Genomic DNA, 17,553 nt, shown 5'->3' on the forward strand with positions numbered 1-17,553 from the left:
GCCAACAATTTTCTAATCCTCTAAAGCTCTTCCAAGTTAAATGAGTATTAAGTTCTTGGCATTTAACTAAGCCCAATAAATGCAATTTGTTTGAAATAAATAGAGGGCAAATAATGTAAATAATCGTCCGACTGCCTTCCGGGTATAGCAACAATAATATTTGATGATTTTACAATTTAGACAACGATTTCCTAATATGGCATATGAGGCGCTCGTTAATCTCTGCCATCGCGTTTTCTCTGTTCATATACATATATATCTATGTCGATTCGTGTCACAAGCACATTGACAATTTAATTTGCTCGCAGTACAATAAATTGACAGGATAATGCAATAATCGAAATGGGTATAAGCTCGACTCTCTTTGACTACCAACAACTAAGCGATGGGAGCGTGGAGAAAGGCGATTCGTGCTGCAAAAATAGAAATTGATTCGAAAATTTGCCAGCCGCTCGTCTCTTGCAACTTGACACCAAACTATGCCAAACGTCAAACACACCTGCCGCAAATACACTCAGAAATAAATTGTCTTGAGCTTTTAAGAATCGATACTTACTTACTTACTTACTTACTTTGAGACCAAGCGTAACTCACCTTCTGATTCAGAAAGTATATTTTTAAAAAGATAGATTGTGTACTTAAAAAAACTTTATTTTCCTTTTCTTCTTTTCATTTGTTTTTTATATAGAGACGATATTTCTAAGAATATTTTCTATTTGAATTTTTTGAAATATTTCTTAATGATTATGAAATATAATTGTGAAAAATATAAGTCTTTCTACTTTTTATATAGAAATTGTTTCTAAAAATAAAAAGACTTTCTAGTATTCAAGGTGATTTTTAAAAATTCAGTGCGATTTTTTTCCGAGTGTTAAAAGACAAGACAAAGAGACGCGCTAAGAAAACGGCACAAGAAATAAAATCAATAAGCCTCAAAAACAAAAGCCCAGAAATGTAGTAAAGGTATTCCGCATGTTGAGCATTTCGTACGCCTGATTAGATAGTTGGTATGGGCTATGGTGTATATATGTAGAGCTCTGAGAGGGGGCTGTTTCGATGTCTGGTACAAAAATCAAAGCACGATTAAATCAACAGACAACAACAACAACAAGAACAACAACAGTTGAACAACAATGCAAACAATAAGTGAAATGTAAAATTAGAATTAGACAATTAGACAAATGGCGAAGAAGCCTCTGGGCCAAGACACGTGCAAGACACATGTTTTAGAGTAGGGGACTGGGAGCGGTGCACAATACCCACAATATTCCAGCACACACACAAGAACACCCAAAGGCAGTTTTGGTACTGGCAAACGGGGCGTATGATTTATTTAGCCGTCCATTAAAAGTGCTTGTCATTCAGTTGCAGTTGTTGAGTTTGCTTCGGGTTTGGCTGCTGCTGCTGCTGCTGCTCGTGTGCCAGCTGTTGTCATAGCCACAGCTATAAATATATATGTGTGTGTGGAAATCACACATCAAAATGTACTCAATTACACATTTAAGCAAATAAATTACGCACATCCGTAGTGCGTTTTAATTAAAATATATTTGTATTTGGGTTGGGAACTAGTTAAAACATATGTATACTTAAGTCTAAGATTGTCTTGAGGGTATCAATATTATCAGAAATAGAACATAGTAATTTTAGTTAGTATACTGAAACTGATATTTATCTACTTTAGGTGTGACTTAGAGAAAATGAATTATAGGTATCCGTGGTTTTAGATAAAATTAATTTGTATGGGAACTGATAATAATGTGATTTAGATGTGACTTAATACTTGTTGCAATGTCGAGATAGTTTTAATAAAAATAAATAAAATAGGAAATAGTTATAACACTTTTCTAGAGCAACTGAATAAATGGTCTTAATTAAAATGTATTTCTATTGGGTGGAAAATAATTATAACAAACCTATAATTCAGACTAAGATTGTCTTGCGGACAAAAATATTATCAGATATCACAAGCAAAATAATAAATATTTTTAATATACTGAAATTGCTTTAGATATGACTTACATATTTAAGCAAATGAATTATGGGAATCGTGAGATGGTCTTACTAGAAATAAATTGGATGACAATGGTTATAACACACGTATTAAGAATACGTAACTAAGACTATTATTGTATTAAATATTAAATACAATTATTATACTGAAACTGCTAAGCCTGCAACAATTTTTATATAATTTTTTTTTTTTAATACAGTAAAAAATGACCGCTGAATGTTGCCATTCTTTTTGCAATTACGAAAACTGTGTGAAATGAATTCGAATAATATAACAATTATAATCGAACTTCAGATTTAGGTGTCGTGCATTGGACTATTGCCAACTTTGTTGCTTGAGCGACCGGTAGGTAAATTCGCAAAATTCGCTTAAAGCCAAAACGCCAAATGCCAAAGCCAAATGTCAATGAAGAATACACAAAAAAAAATTCGTTCAGCAAAAATTGAGCTCACCACAAAAACAAAAAATTCACATAGCATAAAACCGAACAAATATTTTTTATTTTCAACAATTTTTATTTAAACTCTAAGCACAAAAAAAAATTGGCTGCATTTTACACAAAAAAAAAACTCTCAAAGAATTTTGTTTAACACGAAAATATTAGCAAATTGAAACGCTTTTTTATATATTATAAACATATATATTAATTGAAATCTGCAACAAATCTATATTGGCTGCAATTTAGTTTAGTTGATCAAATTGAAGAATGCTATAAGTAATTCGCATGTTTTCATTTCTTATGGCTTTTCAAAATTTACAATAATCGAATACGCAATTTTAATTTATTTGTTTTTTTGTAATTTTTCTAAATTGAAATTTTTGGTTTTTAGTTTTAAAGCTTTCCAGGCACAAGGCACAAATTGGAGCCTTGGCAAATGCTTTTGTGATTGTCATTCCCAAAGTTGAACGTAAGCAAATCTTTCATTTACAGAAAATTAATTTCACACACACACAGCGAGACACACCTTATTACCTGATTGCTGTGCAATTGAATTGTGCGGAAAAATTTTGACGTCAGCGCAAAAAAAAAAGAAGAAAAATCACGAAAACGATGCAACATGCAACATATATATGCAGAAATTGATTTGATTTTACTTACTTATCACGAAATCGCTTTACTCAGTTCGTTTATTCGTAATTCCCTTTTGTTGCTGTGTTCTCCAAACCGTTCTTCGCAATGGAAAAACGAATATTTTATTAAAACAATTATTGCATATTTCTTTTCATATTTCTTTTCGCCTCTCAACTTTTGTTCAAAACCAATCAACTACAACAACAACTACAAAACAAAAACATTTAAACAAAACACACTTCTTCACAACGAAACCGATCGATCCTTCGCACAGGACACTTGCCAGGAGCAGCAGCAGAAGCAGCAGCAGCAGCAGCAGCAGGAGCAGCAGAAGCAGCAGGAGCAGGAGCTCATCATCAGCTGCCATCATCGGCAGAAGCAGCTACAAAAAATCATCAGCCGATCCCAGTCATCGACATCACAGTCAGCGACACCTCCTGCGGCTGCAGTGCATCAATTGAAGCAGCAGCAATCCCTGCCCAATTCACTGCCCCAATTGCAGCCAACCAACGAGTCGCACTCGCATTTGCACTTACAATCACCACATCCTCAATCACATCCGCACTCGCATCCGCATCACGGCTCCAAGTCGGTGTCGATACTCGTATACAAGACGCTGAACACGGTCTTCAAGAGCAGCCGAAAGATCATCGTACGCGTCTGTGAGGTGGCCAGTGCCAAGAAATCCTTCACCATGTTCAAATTCAACAAGGCTGCACAGCAGCAGCGACTCGATAATCGCGCCAGCGCCGTCACAGGACACGATTGTTTTGTCAAGCCGCCGGTGCCGGAAAAGTGAGTTCATTCAACGATTGATTGCCCGACAAATAGAAAGCAAGGCCAAAACTTACATTCAAAAAATTTGTAATGCGTCGCAAAAGCAACTACATTTTTTCTGTTTTCAAATATCTTAGAAAGTGTTAATATAAATTATAAACATAGCTGAAGGCCTGTTTTCAGATCGAAACAAATAAATGTATTCAAAAATTGTATTTTCTTACAAGAACTTAAATGAATATACTTCGAGCTTTGCCAAATAATTGTATAAAAAAAGTTATCGATAATGAGAAGATCCACATTAAAAAAAAAAACACAAAAGGCTAAATTTTTCTCAGCGGAATTTTTACGGTCGATTTTCAATACATGTTTTCCGATCAAGAAAAAAAGTTATCGATAATAAAAAAAATGTATTGCAATTTTGTTAGCGATGTTTTTTCTTCGATCTGAAAATAAACCTTTAGAAAGCATTATTATATTACAACCTTAATTATTTTACAAATTGTTAACTCAAAGTATTTCCAAATAATTTGAAGCTTTGGCAACTTTAAAGACTTTGCCAAATATTGCTTACAGAAATCTAGAAAATATAAAACTTAATTCTCTTAGAGCACAAAAATTAAAAATTAAAAAAAAAACTCTGTTCTCTTAGTACACCCCATAGCTATATTCTTAACTTTTTTACAAATTGTTAACTCGAGGTAATTCCGATTACTTTTCAACTTACTTAACTCTAACGCTTTTTGCTCAATTTGTTTTATAGATACATACATATCTAAAAATTAGAAACTAAATTCTCTCAGAGCACAACAAATTAAATAACAATATAAGTTAAATGACTATCTTCCGCGATTTCATTGCTTTTTCGACTCTTTTGTTCAAAAAATCAAACATTTGAACCCAATTCCAAAACCAAATCCAAAACCAAATCGAAACCGAACCGTTTTAGGAAAGTAAAACACATCATGAAGAAGCTGCACAAGGCGAACGGATTGAAGCGATCAAATTCGGCAATTGAATTCGATGTCTCAGCGCTGACAGCCGCCAATCGACGCCAAATCTACAGTAGGTGAGTACATTAAATGACCACCCAGACGGTATGTGTGTCGGCCACATCACACATACACACACACACACATACACATACACACACACACACATACATATATATATATATATATACATACATAGTCCACTCAGAGAGTCCACAGATGGGACGTGTGCACAAAAAAGTGAGCCGCCAACTTAATCGTCACACAAAATAAATTGCACAGGTTATCAACTAATTTATAGTTAAATAGCTTTTAGTTACTGTCTATTTATTTTTGATGCTTATTCAAAATCAAAAATTCAAATTGTACACACTGAAACAAAATCAAAATCAAAGAAAACAAAAACCACAATTTATTCTATATATTTTCGTTATTTATATTTTACAAAAATTGAAATGAAAATGCTATTTTTCCGAAAATTGTCTCGTACGTTATTTTCGAGCGTATCTCAATCCTATTCTATTTGCAGCAACCGGTCGGCCAGCTCGGAGCAAGATAACTCAGATCAGTCCGAACACTCGGAGAAATCGCCACTGGTTAGCGCGAGGTTAGACAATCTGGCTAGGCTCTTTTTTAGCAAATCGATGCCAGCGGAAAGCGGAAGTAGAGATACTATAGATTCAGTACTAACAACAACAAGGTTGCCTACTCAATTTATATCTACCATTTATTTATTTCTTTTCCAAACCCCCCTCCCAAAAAAAAATATATATAAATAATTTCGTATCTCAATCACACAACATCCACAAAAAATGAGATTTGCAACTCAAATCATTGTATCTACATAATATACTATTATACATATTACTACCCACTACTATATATAACATCAAATTGGCATATATTTCGATTGTCTTTTTTGCGTTACTCGTTTTGCTCTTGCCGATTTTCTGCAAATATTTCAGTTTCGCTTGTTGGTTTTCTTTGCTTTCATTTTATTTATTTACCATTTTTATTTCAATCGTAGCCCAAAAGAGCACTTTGCATGCGAAATAAATAGCGGCTAATGGCGTTCACGATGCTTTCACGTAGTAAATAGCTTAGCACAGAAACCACAATTTAAACCACAACAACAACCACAAATATCAAATATTTAATAGAAAAAAATACACATCACAATTTAAACTTAATTTTTGAGCTCAACGGATTAAAGTATTTGTAAGGTTAAGCAAACAATTTTTATGAAAATGATGCGACATTTCATAAATATTACAAAAAAACAGCAAAGAAAATGCTATTTTGATAGAAATTAAATGTGCTGCTAAAATGCATTTTATGTGCCACACATGGTTGCAAGTTAAAAGTTGCCAAGGTTACTTTGGCACCTGCTCAAATTAGACGCGGGCACAAAAATTGCAAATTAAATTATCAACTTGGAAAATTCTCACTCGCCAAAATGGGAAGCGAGGTGCATTGATGAAAATGCTCCATGTGAATGTTGCTGAATACCTGTGTTTGTGTGTGCGGGTGAGTAAGTGTGTTTTCCAACCCACCGCTGCGTGCTGAGCCGTGTGATGAATGTGCAAGCGAGCGTAAGCTTCATTTTCGCGTGTGTGTAACTGAAAAGCATCTATTTCTGTGTGTGTTAGTGAGTATGAGTGTGTGAGTGTGTGAGTGTGTTCCTAACGAGCATCGATATGTGTGTGTGTGTGTACATGTGCAAAGCCCTGCAAAACTCAGCGCTTTTGCGCCGCCAAGTATGCAATAAAAAATTTCACACTCGAGCACGTTAATTATGATGGCAAAGGGGAAAAGGTGCGCTTGTCAACTCTTTATTGCTATCATAATATATGCTCAAATTTTTTTATCGATTTCTTGTTTATTTTATTTTGTGTTCCAAACACAGTATAGAAAGAAAGTTGAATTTTAAAATGTATCTACAGCTATCGCTTTATTGACATTTATTATACTTGCCAGACAATCTGCCAATCTACTAAAGATGGGTGAATTTTCAATAAACACCATAAATTAAATTTTTAATGTTATATCATTTTTAATTACAGAACTGGGTTGTATATTCAGCTGTTCGTTGACAGTATTCAGTTTAAATTAATTTTTAAATTATACAAATGTTCAGCTGTTGCCGTATTGCCAAACAATCTGGCAATGCCTTATTCAAGCTTCATAAAGATAATGTTAGTTTTTAAATTAAAGTTAATTTTCAATTATTTCCTGTTTTTGACAAAGAGAACTTTTATTGCATTTAAATAAAATTTGAGTTGATTAATAACTATAGCTGTCTCCTTAGTGTCTAGCAATGTCTAAAGATGGTTTAAATTCAAGAACTAAATTTAAATTAAATTGCAAATTATATCCCACTTTCAACGACTTTCTTCAGTTATATCACCAGTTGTCTCCCCATTGAATTTCTTACACTTGCCAGACAGCCTAGAAATGTATCAAAATGGTTTAAGTCTCAAGAAATACCTTTTGAAAATCTTAAATTTAAATTATAAACTATTTGCCATTTTTAAGCACAGACCTCAGTTGCAGCTTTCCAGCTGCCTTTAAATTTAGTCTGGCAATGTCCAAAAATGGTTTAAATTTCAAAAGAACAAACAAGAATTTTACAATATCTTTAATATAGCAAATAAAGCTACAAGTATTTTTCCCCATTGCCATTGTTTTGATAATATTTGAGGTTTCCGTGTCGAGTGACGCCTGCTGCCTCTCTAGACCCTTACACACACACACACACACACACACGTGCACGTGCAGAGACAAGTGGATTGAGTGTATTGTAAATATTTGTCGAGCAATGTGCTCGGAACGAGGCGAAAGCCTTAATTTTAATCTGTTAGCTGCAACCAACATTTGCTAAAATTAGCTTAAATAAATACAAATATATAATATGCACATACATTTGCAAAATGACTATATACAGTATATATATATATATTCAGTATATATACAGTACATTTACATTCAAGGTTGTGGCACTTAAAAGCAGCACAATAAACTATAAAGTGCAAGTGGGCTGAAAAAAAGAACTGAGAAGAATGTGAAGTATACGCAACGTTGGACAAAGAACACAAGCGATGCATTTAAAAAGACATGTGCCCAAAATGAATGTGTGTGTGTGTGCGTGCGTGTGTGTGTGTATGTATGTGTTTGTGTGTTTGCATGCTGTGCCTTGCGAGGCCTTGCAATATTTTTCACTTTTCGCTTTTCGCTTGTTCAGTCCCACTGACGCAGCGCGCTTTGGGGCTATATTCGGTATACACTCAGAGAAAAAAGCTACCTGCATTTAAGAAATTCGCCAAAGTAAATCACTTTATAATTAAAAAAGTATATATCAATATTTTCTAAAATCATAATTTTTCTAAAATTTAGAAAAAAAAATGGAATGGAATTTTTCTAGAAATGCATCTTTAAAGAATAGAAAATATTTATAAAAAATCAACTTGTTTCTAGGATTATCGATTTAGGGCTTGCTTTTATATTTTTTCGTATTGTTTCTTATGTTTAGAAGTTATTTGTTAACACAAGGAAACTGCGTAGTTTTCAGAGCGATTTATGTTTTGGTGAGTGCACACGCCGTTAGCTATACGAGTGAATCTGAAGTCGTCTCTTGGCCAACTTTTATGCCACACAGTGACATGCTCCGTTCTTTTTATTGTTGTTGTTTTTGTTGTTTGGGGCCTTATTAAATTTTCAAACACATGCTAAACTTAACCGGAGGATGTGCTTAACCTTCGCTCTGTTTTGATTGAGTGGCTCGTAAGTGTTTGTTTATGAGCTCGTCTCCACTCTTGTTATTGTTGCGTGTGTGTGTGTGTGTGTGTGTGGCACTTGAGGCGAATTTGTGTTTTGTTAACGCTCTTGCTTTCGTGCATATTCTCTATTCTCTTTTATTGCGCTTTGCCACACCATTAAGACGGCCACAATTTGAGGCACTGCAGTTGCTTTCGTTTTTTTTCAGTTTATCCACTTTGCATTTTCTGCCAAATAAACAAACAAAATGAAGGAGAATAAATAATAATGAAATAAAATGGAAAAAACATGTTGAACTGCTGCTTCCGTTTCCGCTGCGCCATTGTGCAGCCAGATAATCCACCCTCGTAACCCCCCTTTTGTTCAACAGTTGGCAATATATATAAACTTTTTTTTGGCAAGCTTCTCGCTTTGTTTACCAAATTTAATTTTCTCTGGCAACCCCTTTTGTGGCTATTTGTTGTTCTTGTTGTTGTTGTGGGCTCACCTTTTTTCGGAAATTATTTTTCAACAAGTTTTTTTTATTACATTTCAATGTTCAGTCTGTTGTATGAGGATGCGGCTTGCATGTCAACGTTGACGTGCCACAACAAAGTTGCCACAACTGAATAAGCCATGTGTTGCAATTGTCATTTGCCATTTAGGCAAAGTTTCGTGATTATCTGAAATTTTGTCGAAATGCTTTTCAGCTTTCAGCTGTTCGCTTTACTTCTTTCAATTAATATTTAATATTTCGTAAAAATAAAATTGCTAGTCTTTTGTGTGTATAAGTTGGGTAAATATATTAAGTACAAATTTTTTTTCGCATAAATAAGTTGGGTAAAATATGTATATTAATAAAAAATATTTTATTAACTACCAAATTGGCCAATACAAAATTCATTATAAAAACTGGTTAAGCGTACATTAAAATTCAAATTCGATTTTCAGTTTATGTTTTTTTTTTGGGCACAGAGAAGAAATTTTAATCTGCAGTATCCTAAAAATACCGAGTGCTTTAATTATAATGTAAATAAATCAGCATAATTCATGTTGAATGCCAAAGTTAGTCGACATGTTCATTATGATTAGTTCTAGTTCCTATATGAATACTTTGCATAGTTTGAGTTCCTTTCTGTATGCGCTCAACTGACAGCTGTAAAAATACAAATACGAAATATCCAAATACAGATGGGAATTCTAAATTGTGTATAATATCTTGCAGACCAAACATAAAGTATCAATACTCAGCGCTTGACAGCGGCAATGGGATTGTGGAGCGAAGTCCCCGGGAGCGAGCACAAAGGGAACGGGCGTTGAATGCCACCCAGGAATGGATACAGAGCGCCAATGGACGCTACGAGGTAATCGCACATCTCGATGAGATCGGCTCGAGGCATGGCAAGAACTGGTTTCTCGTCACGGATGCATCGGTGAGTTGAGAACTGATAAAAAATCGCAGTGGATTTTAAATGCTGTTTGTTTTGGGAAATTATTTAGAAATATAAGAAAAGCTGACCTAAATCTTTTACTCCATCTACAACTTCTACTCCCATTCCCCATCCAACAGGTGCGCACGGATCGTTTGTTGACGCTGCTGCCGCTGCCCACGGATTGTGTGGCCTTTGAGGATCTGCCACCGGATGAATGCGCACGAGATATATTGATGGAGCTGTTGGGTTCGCTGCATCATCCGTACATTTATCCGGTGCTGGATTTGGGATTCTTGCGCAACAGCTCACACAATTATGCCTGCCTGGTAACACCCTTCAATTCGCGTGGCAGTCTTAAAGATCTCATCTATAAGGTGAGCTATTTGCACTATAAAAAAAACGATTAGTGATTGTATCTGTCTGTCGGTCTGCTCCAGGCACAATGGAACGAACCCTGGGCGCGAAAATATACACGGAAGCCAAATGGTTTGCCCGTGAGTCAAGTACAGCGATTGGGTCGCCAAATTCTGGAAGCGCTGCTCTTCCTTAAGGAGCGCGGATTCCCACTTCATGGTCATCTGCACAGCGGCAATGTTATTCTACAGAATGGAGCAGCCAGGTGAGTTTAGACTATAGTGCTTACCAGTCTTAAATAAACTACAAATTAAGAGGAAATATGAACGACTTTTAATTTATATTTAATTTATTTATTTTAAACTTATTTATTTTATATTTTAGTGGAGCATAAGATAAGAAATGGCTTGTGGATAGCATAGTTTGAATTACAAGTTTGTAGAGAAAGAGGTTGAAAATTTCTTGTACTTCTAATCGGAACTGCAAAACAATTAGATTTATTAGTAAGATCAAGAAATTATTTTTGTACGGATCCTGATGAATCTTTTAATTGGATGACCATTTAACAGATCCTAATTCAAGCATAGTTCAGGGATTGTCAAATTCCTAATGAATTGCAGGCCACAAAAGGTTCGCTTAGTGTCAAGAGAAATATGCTTATCAAACTTAAGTCTAGCATCGAAAAGAATACCCAAATCATCAACTCATTCAAGTGGTTTATAATTTTACAAACTTATAATTTTAACTTGTATTATGCATTCGACTATAAAAAGACATTAATTTGCACAAAAAACAATTAAAATGTAATTAATTTGGAATGAATACCCAATGAAACCCATTTCAAGCTGTAGACAAGTGCTCCAAAAATCGATTCCTCATTTATCAAGTATCATTTTTAAAATTGCAGAATAAATATGTCAAGCTAGTCAAACGTAATCATTTATTGCAAGAAACCATTTCGATTGTTTCCTAGATCAAACTATTTCTAAATTGCAATTTACCTTTTTATTTGAGAAGCCAACAAACCTTTTTGGTCAGCACAATAAAATCCACATGGAAAACACTTTGCACTATCGCAGTCTGTTTTTATTTATATTTTTCTCGTTCATAATAAATGCATTCAAAATCCGCATCCCCAGCAATCGCCTGGCCCACAATTTCTATGGCTTTCAGGGCAGGCGACAAGCCGTGCACACAAACACCCACCCCATTAGAACCACCCTTTGAATTGAATGCGAAAAATATTTCAGCTTTTTTCAGCTTTTGCCATTTTCCTTTAAATGATAGAAATATTGTAGGCGTGGCATGAAGACTTTTTTGTATATGTCAAGGCTGAGGGGGCGTGGCTGGGCGTGGGTGTATAAAAGACAAGCTCGTGTGTCGATTAAAGTTTAAAGTTCAAAAATGGGCAAAGGTTGACATTTAAATAACGATTGTTCTGCTTGAAATACTTTTGTGTCTGACGACAATCATTGTTTCAGTCAAGATGTCCATTATGTGATTATAGTTTTTACCCTCTTTCACACACATACTTTCACATAAAGGTTGACATATAAACACACATTTCACAGCCAAACGCACAAACACATTTTGACCATAAAAGTTGCCACATTGTGGGCGCCACGTGTTTGGGTCATTCGAAGTCGAGTCTGTGCCAGCCAAACTGGCAATAATGATTGTCCTTACACTCACAAAAAAATAACATTGAATTTTGAAAAGTATATATATAAAAATAAGAGACAGTTTTAAGTGTCTTAATAATAAAAAAGGTTTCTAAAAAATAAAAATAACCCCATATTTTAGGATTGTCGATTTAGGCAAGTTTGTATAATTTTAAGAAATGTTATATATATTATATTATATTATATTATATTTAAAAATTATTCCTAAAAACAAGAAAACATTATAGTTTTCAGGATTTTTCAGTTTTCATGGGATTTTCAAAAATTCAGGGCGATTTCCTTAGCTGAGTGTATTGAAAGAGGTTTATCCTTAAATTATGCAATATACGAGTATTTTGTTGGCTCATCGTTTTGGCTCGATTTGTTCTTTTGCAGGCTGTCGGGCTTGGAGAATGGTCTGCTGGGGCTCAGCTCGCGCAATAATGCCGTTATGTGGTCTCGTTCCGTAACGGATATCGAGAATGTGGACATCGTCTGCTTTGGCCATTTGCTGTTTGAAATGTGCACCGGTCAGGAGATGACCACACCCAAACCGTCCATGCGGGTGCTCGAAATGGAGCTACAGCATTATCCGCAAATTGGCCAGGTATGTCACACAATATATTTATTATATTTGAATTATATATATTATGTAATTCCTTGCACAGGTTCTGGAAATATTAGGCCTTATTTTTGAGCCGCCCAGCGGCGTTTGCCCCTCCGTCGAGGACCTAGTCCTATGCGATCTATTCCGCAGCATCGATTTGCGAGAGCTGCGCGGTCCCTGTTTCAGTGTAAGTACCACAAAAATTAATATCTGAAATAACAATAATATATATAGCATAACATATACAGTCGCGATAAATATAATAATTATTTTATTATTTATCTTGCAGACAATCAAGCCGAGCCTTAGCCGATCCACGCTGAATCTGCTGCATGCGGTAAAGAAGCGACAATGTGCCTCTTTGGGCAACTCCTTCAGTGAGGCAAGTTCACCCTGCACCCCGCCCTCGACGCCGCATGATCGACGCACTGGGTAAGTCCTAACATATATAATATCGAATCTTTTGTCATATCACTGGCATAGCAATGCAACCATCACACACACACTCACTCACACACATTCGCACACACACCAGCAATTACACACACATCTCTTCATAAAAAACCCATTCACTTACCAAAAAAAAAGAAGCTGCCAGCAAATGATTATTATATTCTGGATATTTCCTGGTACATATAGAAAATTTTAAGCATTCCAATCTATTAGGGAATTCGGTCTAATCTTAATCTGGGTTGGCTTATAATAATCCCCTATAATAGTCAAAGGTCAAAAGTCAAAAATCATTTTAATCAGCATGCACTTACAAAATATATGTCTTTTACAATACTATACTTTCTAGTATTTTCTTAAATTTAGTAACACTAATGTAACTTTTAATCAATTTTTAGAATGATTAAAGATTTTTTTAAAGAAACATTATATACCAAAAAATGTCCCTTTAGTTTCTTAGGTGTTTTGCGGTTGTAGAACTAGACTAGTAGTTATATAAAAAAAATATGTGAACCTGATAGCAAGAATTAAAATTACCACCTTATAGAGGCTCCTAGGTTGGAGGACTAAACCTTCGCGTGAGCCTTATCTGATTATAACATTTTATTGACTCCACTCCCGTATATTTTAAGAGTGCTTAAAATTTTTCTTAAATTAGTGTTATAGCATATGAAAAATATACGCTTTCTTATAGAGGCTTTTATGATTATACAGATGAAGAGCTAAACCTTAGACTGAGAATTATCAATTATAATAATATTAAGCGCGAACCCGCGTTTTTCACTAGCCGCCTGTACATTATTCGAGGGCTTAAAGTTTTTTTTAAGTAAAATTGTGAATCCCTATAGAAAATGTAGAACTATTATCTTGCCTGATCTAGTATCAATTATAATATTACTTAATTTTGGATTTTTAGAATTTTGAAAATTACTTTAAAGTACCGTAACATAATAGTTACAAAAATGGACTCGTTCCATAGGCTATTAGGATTTGATAGATGAAGAACTCAACCTTCAGGCTGATTTAAAATCTAATACAATATTTAAAATGCAGGCCCTTTTCTTATCGACTCCGCTCTTGTGTAAGTTAACCAGTGCACTGCAGGTTAATGAAGAATAACACAGTGTAACTCACAAATAGACACACACATAGCCACTCGCAAATGCTGTGTGTAACGATAAATGAATGATGTGTTGAACACAGAATAGAACAGAACAGAGCAAAAAAAAACAGAGATGAGCAAGCGAAAAACTACAACAAAAAATCACACACACAGATACAAGAAGTACCGTCATAAATTGTATGTGCGTATGTATGTATGTATGTGTGCATTAGCATTTAAATGCGCATGTATGTGAGTCTCACCCATGCACCTGTCCATTTTGTATGCTGTGTCTGTGTCTGCTGTGTCTATGTGTGTGTGTGTGTGTGTGTGTGTGTGCTTATGCTGTGCGTGCCTGCGGTAATTATGGTAATGTTCTCTGCCCGAGATCCAATGCGCTCTCTCTCTCTCTCTCTCTCTCTCTCACACGCTGGAAATAGCATAGCCCCGCCCCCCGTAGCCCCCTTCAAGTGCCACTGTCAGCTGTCAGTATTAAGTGCTTGAAAATTATGCATACAACAGAGAAGAATGTAATTAAGTAATAAGAGGAAAGGACACCGCAGGGAAAAGGGGAGAACGCAGTGAGAAGGGAAGTAAGAGGGGAAAAGAGAGCAAAGTAAAGGAGAGCAAAGTAAAGGAGAGCCGTTTAAATTTGAATTTTAACAACAAAAAAACGTAAAGCGTGAATTTTAGTCGAAGTTTTTCACAAAAACATTTCATGAAATTGTGATGCGATATTAATATATATTTAAAAAGGCCTGCATAATGTTGAAATTAATTCGGAATTTGAATTTCTCGACATTTTTGCACTAAGACGTATTTTCAAGTTTTGATGCAGTATCCATATATACATAAATATATACAAGCAATGTTTTCAACGGTATAATTAGAAAATCTGATAATTTTTGCCAAAGTTTATATCGGAATTTTAAAAAGATAATAATAATAATAATAATTCAATTTAATTATATAAAAAAAAACTTAAGCAAAGTTTTGATGCTGCAATAATATATATATAAAGGACTGCATAATGTTGAAAAGCATTCGGAAATCTCATCATTTTGGCCAAAGACATAGGAGCCTACATTTTTTAAAACAAAAAAATAACAATTATAATTTAAATTTTTGATGCAGAATTTATAAATATAGAAAAAAATGGACATTTTCAAAACATTTTCGTTGCTCATGTATATTTTAAGCATATTTCTCTCAGTGTGTAATCTATATATATATATACATCTAATTTTGTTTGCTGTCTAAGAATCGCATGTGTTATATATATATGTATATATCTATATATATATATATATATATATATATATATATATAAATAAAATATATATAAATATATCTACTATAATTTATTACATGTGTAAGTAGAGGAATTTTTCAACTAAAGTATTTTGTATGCCATGTTTACTCTCTCTTTCTCTCTCAACTATAACCAAAAACATAAAAACAAACATCGTTAAACAATACTACTACTATGTCTGTGTTTTAGTGTTGCGAAGCAAAGAACAATTCAAATGAACCAGTTGCCGTTACACAAGCCTCATCTATACATTATTGATACATACAGATCAGCCCTTGAATGTCTATCAACATTCGTTTTTGTTTATGTAACATACGTGTGTGTTTTATTTATGATTTACAAATTGTTGCATTTCTGCATTTGTTTATTTACATAACCCGTTCGAAAACTAACAACAACAACCAACAACAACAACAACCAACAACAACAACAACAGTGTTCCGCCTCCTGCGCCCTATGAAGTCTTTCGTATGTACTAATAAAACAATACAAACAAAAATACCAACAAAAAATACCAACAAACCAAACCAAAAGAGCTGCAGCAAAACGCAAAATCAAAAATAACTCACAAAAAATCACTCACAAAAAAACAAATTACAAACACCAAAAAAAAAGTGTAAAACTCTCAAATAAAATGAAAATTAAAACCTGAATAAAACATAAAAAACAAAAAAAAAAATAATTTAATTCACAGCAATGTTTTTTGTACTCAAATGCTATTTTTTGTACCCCCAAAAAGCAAAAAAAAAAAAAAAAATCGAATCCAAATATTTCAAAATATGGAAATGATTTTGTTGTTGTGTTTTTTCACAAAAATAAATATATAAAAAAACGTGGTAAGTGGCAAATTTTTGTATGCTAAAACCACCAGCGGTAAAATCCATCCCCCACTCAAAACCACCCCCACTCCTCACCTCACCCCACCCACCAAATCACTGCCCACTTCAATGCACAGCATTCAACAAAAATAAAACTTCGAGTCGGCATTAAAAAAAGTCTGAAACTTACTTGAAAATCATTCACAACAAAAAAAAAAGAAAAAACATTTTTGTAATATATGTTTTAGTTTTCTCCCTGTATATTGTGCTTGCCTCTGTTTTATCAAATACTCACTTAAGATCCACAATTTTCATGGCTAATAACTTAAATTAAGCACGTTTGTATTTTATTATCTTAGTTCTTGCTTCAAATAATATATTGCATGTTCATGTGGTTTTCTTTAAATATATATATGTTTATAAAACCGATTTTCTCCGGATTGTCGAAGTTGAAAAACCCTTGCAGACATTTTCCTAAGATATTTTAAGCTTAGATTTTCGTTTACTATAACTTGTACTTCTTCCCATAAAATCTACATATTCTTGAGCCCCTGTCTGTCTGTTCCTATACTAATTTCAAACAGTCCACACATACGTCGGATTCAGCTGAATCAGATATCATATAGTTGCCATAAAATTTAAAGATCGAAAAATTACAATTATAGCTTCAAGAATCATGACTGAAATTCTAGAATTATACTACACATATTGTTTTAAATATGATTCTGGCTCGATTTTTACTCCCAAAAAGTGATTATAGAGAACGGTCAACATTTTTTAAAGTTATAACTTTCTCAATAATTATCAGATTTTCAAAACCCTGAGCTGAGATTATTGTTCATTTTTACCGCAACCATGTTTTTATACAAATGTGTTGTCATTAGTTAAATATATAATATAATAATTAATGCCTAACTCACCGCATTAGTTAAATATATAATATAATAATTAATGCCTAACTCACCGCATTTTCATTAAGAACAGTAGATTGTTATTAGAACTTGCTTGTTGCAACTGTGACGAAAGGAAACCAATTAAATATATGTATAATTTAAAGGCTCGTTTGTTTTTTAAATATCTGCTTAAATATTGCCATGCATATATTGTATTTAAATGTTTAAATACTTGACAAAAATAGCACAATAATTTTTAACAAAATACTTTTACACGAGGCAAGTAGAATAAATTAAATTTAAAGTTAAAATAAA

At 33.9% G+C, this 17,553-nt stretch overlaps 1 protein-coding gene across 5 annotated transcripts in view; it reads left to right on the top strand.

Annotated features, from left to right (window-relative positions):
* Positions 1-17,553, top strand: part of LOC6562888 (slowpoke-binding protein) — a 43,242-nt gene that overhangs the window by 21,779 nt on the left and 3,910 nt on the right. Inside the window, exons 2-11 of one of the 5 annotated variants that reach the window (XM_032736084.1) lie at positions 3,361-3,881; positions 4,813-4,932; positions 5,385-5,555; positions 9,834-10,041; positions 10,179-10,415; positions 10,479-10,660; positions 12,453-12,663; positions 12,725-12,850; positions 12,953-13,095; positions 15,964-16,204. In XM_032736084.1, the coding sequence (XP_032591975.1) occupies positions 3,781-3,881; positions 4,813-4,932; positions 5,385-5,555; positions 9,834-10,041; positions 10,179-10,415; positions 10,479-10,660; positions 12,453-12,663; positions 12,725-12,850; positions 12,953-13,095; positions 15,964-16,006 (1,542 nt within the window). In that variant the 5' untranslated portion in view covers positions 3,361-3,780 and the 3' untranslated portion in view covers positions 16,007-16,204. Of the gene's footprint in view, positions 1-3,360; positions 3,882-4,812; positions 4,933-5,384; positions 5,556-9,833; positions 10,042-10,178; positions 10,416-10,478; positions 10,661-12,452; positions 12,664-12,724; positions 12,851-12,952; positions 13,096-15,963; positions 16,205-17,553 lie in introns of those variants that run through there. The other 4 variants (XM_032736081.1, XM_032736085.2, XM_032736083.1 and 1 more) reach the window with 4 other exon arrangements.

Source organism: Drosophila grimshawi, unplaced genomic scaffold (genome assembly GCF_018153295.1).
Source record: "Drosophila grimshawi isolate 15287-2541.00 unplaced genomic scaffold, ASM1815329v1 contig_1377, whole genome shotgun sequence".
NCBI lineage: Eukaryota > Metazoa > Arthropoda > Insecta > Diptera > Drosophilidae > Drosophila > Drosophila grimshawi.